The 6,564-nt window shown below is 34.7% G+C and overlaps 1 protein-coding gene across 1 annotated transcript; it reads left to right on the top strand.

Annotated features, from left to right (window-relative positions):
* Window positions 1-956: 956 nt before the first annotated feature.
* Window positions 957-6,179, top strand: CBG08400 (the record flags this gene model as incomplete). Its single annotated transcript, XM_045236031.1, has 12 exons — window positions 957-1,026; window positions 1,062-1,145; window positions 1,837-1,884; window positions 1,930-2,030; window positions 2,145-2,178; window positions 2,221-2,343; window positions 2,906-3,196; window positions 3,248-3,370; window positions 3,642-3,951; window positions 4,656-4,812; window positions 4,874-5,144; window positions 5,785-6,179. 12 exons carry the CDS (start codon window positions 957-959, stop codon window positions 6,177-6,179), a joined length of 2,007 nt encoding a protein of 668 aa, XP_045093755.1.
* Window positions 6,180-6,564: the final 385 nt, after the last annotated feature.

Genomic DNA, 6,564 nt, shown 5'->3' on the forward strand with positions numbered 1-6,564 from the left:
TTTCAACAAATGCGGATGTCTTCTCGTCATTGTTTGATTTTTTTTGGCTGTACATTCTTCAAACAGTCATAAACTCTGACTAATAGGATCAGTGACTTGGGAAACCAACATTCTTGTTTAGTGATAAGAAAACTGTTACGGCAGATTACCTAATTGTGTTTTGTCAACTTAAAACAAAAGGTACCATACTTGAAAACATTGGAATCGGTAACAGCACCAAATATTATATATCCATGAATCCATAAATCGAAGAATCTTGAAACTAGAAAATTTGTTTGAAAAAACTTTGAAATCGGGAACTCTAGAGATTAGAAAATCAACAAAAACTCACCAGGTTTCTAGGTCATCTTAAAATAGTGGCCTAACTTTTTCAAGTTGTGTTTTCTAGGCCACCAACTTTTTTCATCTAAAAATGGTCTGATATCCATCTAGTGTGTTTTCTAGGTCATGTTAACATAGTGGCCTAATTTTCCCAACATGAATTTTCTAGGCCACCAACTTTTTTTTGGCCTGAAAATGGTCCAATATTCACCTGGTGGTTTTCCAGTAATTTTGCCACGGTGGCCTAGGAAACTCAAATTGCAAAAATTAGGTCACAATGTAAAAATGACTTGGGAAACACACCAGATGAATATTAGACCATTTTAAAGTCAAAAAAGTTGGTGGCCTAGAAAACTCAAATGGTAAAAGTTAGGCCACAAGAAAAAAATTGAAATGACCCAAAAAACACGCCAGGTAAAAAATCTGGAAAATTGAACTCTTAAGAACTTGTGATTCACCTCTTAATATGTATTTTCCTTCCGTCCTAATTCTTCTAACTGTCTTATCAGAGAAACAAATTACAAAAAATTTAAACACACGGTTCTTTTTGCAAAGTTTCCCCATTTTTCCTGAAATTATGTCATTATCTGATTTGTCCATTAATCAACCGGACCCCGAAATTGAAGAACCTAAAAATGAATGTTCTATTCCTAGCTGGCTTTTTAGACAAAACAAAATTGAACCGGAAATTGGTAATTTTTCCTAGTAAGTGAATTTTTTTTGAAATTTTGAATTTTCAGATTATTCAATTCCATATTGGTTCGGAAGGTATCACGATTCCTTTGAAACTTATTCAGTTGGAAGTTATAAGGATGAAGAGCATTGTAAGAAATTTGAATTGTCAAAAAATTCAATTTTTTCAAAAGTTCCTCTCTGAAAACTGCTCGAATTTGTACAGAAAATTATTTAGAATCACATAAAAATAATGAAAAAGTTTAAAAAAATCAGAAATTCTTAAAATCGGAAATCCTGAAATTCAGAATTTTCGAAAATTTGTTCCAAAAGTTCCAAACAACCCCAAAATTCCAAGAATTTCAAAATTCTGGAAGTTCCGACCATCGAAAAATTCCAAAATATAAAATTCGGAAAATATTGCGAAAATTAGAGCTTGAGAAATCCAAAAAACAAAATCAGAATTTTCAGAATTTCTTAATTTTTCAAAATTCCAAAAAAAATTGGAAATTTGAAAATCCAAAAATCAGAAAATTCTAAAGATCAGAATTTCAAAAAATCGGAAATCCTGAAATTCCAAAAAAAAATCTGAAAAATCCAAACATTTCCAAAAATTCCAAACAACCCCGAAATCCCGAAAATTCCTAAATACCAGAAGTTAAAATTTGAGAAACACAGAAAATCAGAATTTTCAAAATTTCGGAATTTTTCAAAAATTACAAAATCCAAAAATCCATAAAAATGGGAATTTTTTTCTTTTCAGTGTAATTGGATTTTCAGTTTTTAAAATTTCCCTTCTCCAAAAAGTTTGAAATATAATCAAAAGTTGTCCCAAAATTACAGATTACGCATGCATTGATCACAATAATTATTCAAGTGGCAATGATCCAGGTTTGAATCTTTTTTCAAAAAATTTAATTTTTTTCAAATTTCCAGACGGCCATATCCGCTTCCGACCTCTTCCATACCCTATACCTAAAGGGATAGATCTAGAATATGCAAGGCCTCGTAAAAGAGGATCCAATAGCACCTGTATGGTATTTTTCGTAAAAGCAATTTTGCGTTATTGGAAAGTTATCCTGCTCTGTGCACTTGGTTTTGTGATTTTGTTTTTATTAATTTTCATAACTATATTTTTGGTCTTTATCCAGCCTAAACATGCGGAAGGACCGACAATAAGTACCGGTGAGATTCTTTGAACAAAAAAAATTAAAACATTTTTTTCAGGAGTTCCAAATTGTTCATTTTCCACTAGATTGGCTACAACCAAAAGTTTAATCATTTTTACAACAAAAAATCAATCTGAAACAACAACGATAGCTCCAGAAGTTAGCCCGAACCCTCCAGCAAGTAAGTGAAGTATTGATTCTGCATTTTTGGTTTCGAACTTCGATTCTCTATTTTTCCATACTTGCAAGATTGCCAAAAAACGGGCCCAAAACGGTATAAAACTATACTGTTTGAAGTACAGCATTTTGTCTATGAACAAAGTTACAAGCCAAAATACAGCCGGGCCCCTGGCGGGCTCTTGGCGCGTCACTAGCGGCCTTTCGCGGACCCTGTCATAGTTTCTTTTAGAAGCAATATTTCTTGACCAACTAAATTAGTTATGATAGAACCCGACTAGGACTACAAAATGATTCTAATTGCGACGCTGTATCATGTCTGTGAATAAAGTTACAGACCAAACAGGCCGAAAAATCCGACAGGGCCCGGTCCGGATTTGCAGCTTTATGGCTTGTAACTTTGTTCACAGACATGACATAGTGTCCCAAATAATATCATTTTGTGATGCTCGTCAATTTCTTTCATATCTGATTTAGTTGGTCAAGAATTATTGATCCTAAAAGAAACTATGACAGGACCCGCCAGGGCTCGTTTTGGGCCCGTTAGCATGTATGTGTTTTTCCAGATTTCAACCTAATATGTACGAATGGTTTCCAACTAGTCAATGGAAAATGTTGGAAATTCATTTCCCAACATCAATCTAAAAACAATTCTGATTTGGAATGCCAAAAATACTCTGGAAGTGGCCTTGCTACAATACAAACTGCACAAGACAACCTTGAACTTCAAAACTTTCTGAAAAATCAAAATGTTGGCAGAGTTTGGATCGGTCTAGAATGTTTTGGGAATGAGGAGGAAAAGTGTGAATGGGACAATCAACAGGGACCATTAACAGAATATAGTAACTTTGGACAAGGTTTTGGAAATATATCAACATAGAAAGATGATGAAAAAATTAGATTTCCAGGATTTCCAAATTGGTTCATTGGCAATTGCACATATTTTGATAGTGCCACTGGAAAATGGATAAGTGCAGATTGTGATGTATACGAAATGGCTTATGTGTGTGAATTGCCAACGACGATAGAAGGTGAGAACAAATTTGGAAACACAAAAAATTTGAAAATTTCAAAATTTAAAGGTGGAAGAGACACTCTTGAGTTTGAGCTAATTTATCTCGGTTACTGTAAGAGATAACAAAAATGTGTCAACTAATAAGATATTGTTGATATTATGATAAATATTTTGTCAGTGGACCATTTTTAATATCTTTTACAGGAACCGAGATATATCAGCTCAAAGTTAGCTGTTAGGGAGGACTAGTGTGTTTACGGTATTTCAAATCCAATTCCATTTTCCAGACACCTGTGAGTATAACTATGCTGACCACTGTTATCTACGAAACGACGCCTGGATATCATTTCAAGCAGCTCTAGACACGTGTCACCAACAATGTTCCGAAATGGTTTCAGTCCATTCTGAACTCGAAAATCGATTCATCCAATCCATGTACCTCGATGTAACTGATCAATCTATTCTATGGCTCGGTGGTCTAGCTGCTCAACAAGATTATATTATGTGGACTGATAATTCACCGAATGATTATCAAAGTGATTACAGTGCTTTTAATAATTCAGCTAGTTGCTTAACTATGAGTTATCGATCTGGGAGGTGGTTCACTTCTCCATGTAGTTTTTATCGATGGTTTATTTGTAAAAGGAAGATTGGTGTCAGTTGTTGATAAAGATTTTAAGAATTGTTTCGTTAATCATTTTGTATCCTAAAGAATTGGGTTTTTTTTCTCAAAATAACAAATATAAACCGTGTTCCTTCTAATAGGAGCCCACCCAACCGTCAACTTTGAGCTCAATTATCTCGATTTTTGTGAATGATATCAAAGTTTTGTCAACTGATAAAATATAGCTGATATTGCAATAAAAATTTTATTAGTTGACAACTTTTTGATATCTTTTAAAAGAAGTGAGATATATAGGCTCAAAGCGGACGGTGCCGTTCTATTAGAGTGTTTACGGTATTCGTAGAATTCAAAATTTTTGTTCCAATTCATTAATTTCAGTTTCAAAGTGAAAAAATCATGCTCCGATCTTTTTGCTGTGGTCGCTAACTGTAACACTATTTTTTTCAAAAACAATAGAACGAACAAGACTGTCAACAGTTTTCAAAATTAGGATTTTTTCCAATTTGAAATTTTGAGATTTTAAAAGTTGGTCTATTTTCAAAAACGGAAGAAAAGGGTGAAAGTTTTATAATAGGATTATTTTGATAAGAATGTTGTGGAATACCTAAAACATGGTTTTTTATTTGAAAATGAAGCAATTTCCTACTATTCTTCTATATTTCATTCTGATATTTAGCCCTTATTCCGATACTGTACCTATCTGTAATAATGGATTTGACTTGAACGGAGGAAATTGTTGGAAATATATTCCAAAAAAGTTAACACAAGCAGATGCAGAGAAGGAGTGTCTAAAGTACAATGGAGCAACTTTGTTGGACATCAGAACGGATACTGTGAGATTTTGAAAATTATTTATTTAAGAAAATTCAAATTTTTGGAAATCTAATTTCTCAGATAAACACTGCTCTCCAACAGTACCTGCAAAATGAAAAGGTTTCTAGTCCCGTCTGGCTTGGGTTATACTGTACTCAGACTGCAAATCTTGGCAAATGCCAATGGAGCTTCAATCGAGGAAACACCGTGAAAGTGAAACATTTTGCAGATAAAAATCCAAATGTTGCAATAGGAAATTGTGTTTATTTTGATGTTTCCTCAAAACAATGGTACAGTGAGAAATGCACAGAGAAGATGGGATTCTTGTGTGAAGTGCCCATGACGGCGGAAGGTTAGTTTTTATGAGTCTTTCCTGAAATTTTGAAGTTCAATAGTTCCTCGACTTTCCAATTTTGATACCTTAAAACCTGTAATAGAGGGGACACCTTTACTTCTAACTTTGAGCCAATATATCTTGGTATCTATGAAAGATATCAAAGTTGTCAACTGATTAATTGTTTATCATAATATCAGAAGTGTTTTGACAAATGACACATTTTTGATATCTGGCATAGTAATTGAGATACTCGGCTGGCACAAGTCTCTGAGCACATTTTTCTATGTATTAGTTAAGACGTGTGGGAGACTTGTTCAAGACGTGGGGTANGCTTATTCTGAACTTGTGTGAGGCTTGGCCAAGTCTTGTATTCTGTTGTTTCTGTTTTTATTGTAACGACACAAGACTTGGCAAGCCTCCAACAAGTCTAGGACAAGCCTACCACAAGTCTTGCACAAGTCTTCCACAAGTCTTCCACAAGTCTGAACTAATACATAGAATAATGTGCTCAGAAACTTGTGCAAGTATGGGCGCCGCCAGCCGATATAATCGAGCTTAACAATGTTGGGACCCTTAACTTAACAATGTTGGGACCCTTCTTTCAATGGAAAAGTATCATCTCAGATTTCGAAATTCTTAATTTCCCGAAATTCAGATTCTTGCGTCCACAACTACAATCATAACTGCTATTTTCCCATCACCTCCACCCCACACACTTTCGCCCACAGTCATCAGGCTTGTCAAAAAAAGTATTGCGCAGATCTAGTTTCCATTCATTCTGAACTCGAAAATCGATACGTGGCATCTTTATTCAACCATTCGGGAGACACAATCATCGGAGGAATGGCACCAACAATGAATACAGTAATCTGGGGTGATCGCTCGCCAGCTTTCTACAATAATCTCAAAAAAATGGGAAGTGGAAATTGTTTACATATGAATGTTGGGAAAATCGATGGTACAAATGGTCAATGGTTCAGTACTAGATGCTCTGGAAGTTATAGTTTTGTGTGTAAACGGCCGACTGGAATAAAGTGCGGAACTGGATAGGAAGTCCCAAGCTGAAAATTGTACAGAATTATGTTATTTCCAGTTTCACTCAATAAATTATTTATATTTCATTTTTGAAGAGTTTCATTATCCAAAGCAGTCTTCAGGAACAATCGATAAAATGTCAGCAGGGTTTTCAGCTCAGAAAAATTCTCTTTGTCTGAAAAATATCAAATTTTAATGGAAATTTTTAGAACTTCATTACCTTCAGCTTCTCTAATTTATACTGAATCGCCAAATTGAACTTGTCCTTTATCGATTTTTTTTGAATTTTCGAGAAGAAAACGTTCACACAGGTAAAATGCGAACGGGTCCGTTACGGACGCTTCGCGTTCGCGCGCGGTTGAAATAGGAACCGCATACGGACCGCACGCGAACCGTTTTT

The sequence above is a fragment of the Caenorhabditis briggsae genome, assembly GCF_000004555.2.
Source record: "Caenorhabditis briggsae complete genome, chrIV, whole genome shotgun sequence".
Lineage (NCBI taxonomy): Eukaryota > Metazoa > Nematoda > Chromadorea > Rhabditida > Rhabditidae > Caenorhabditis > Caenorhabditis briggsae.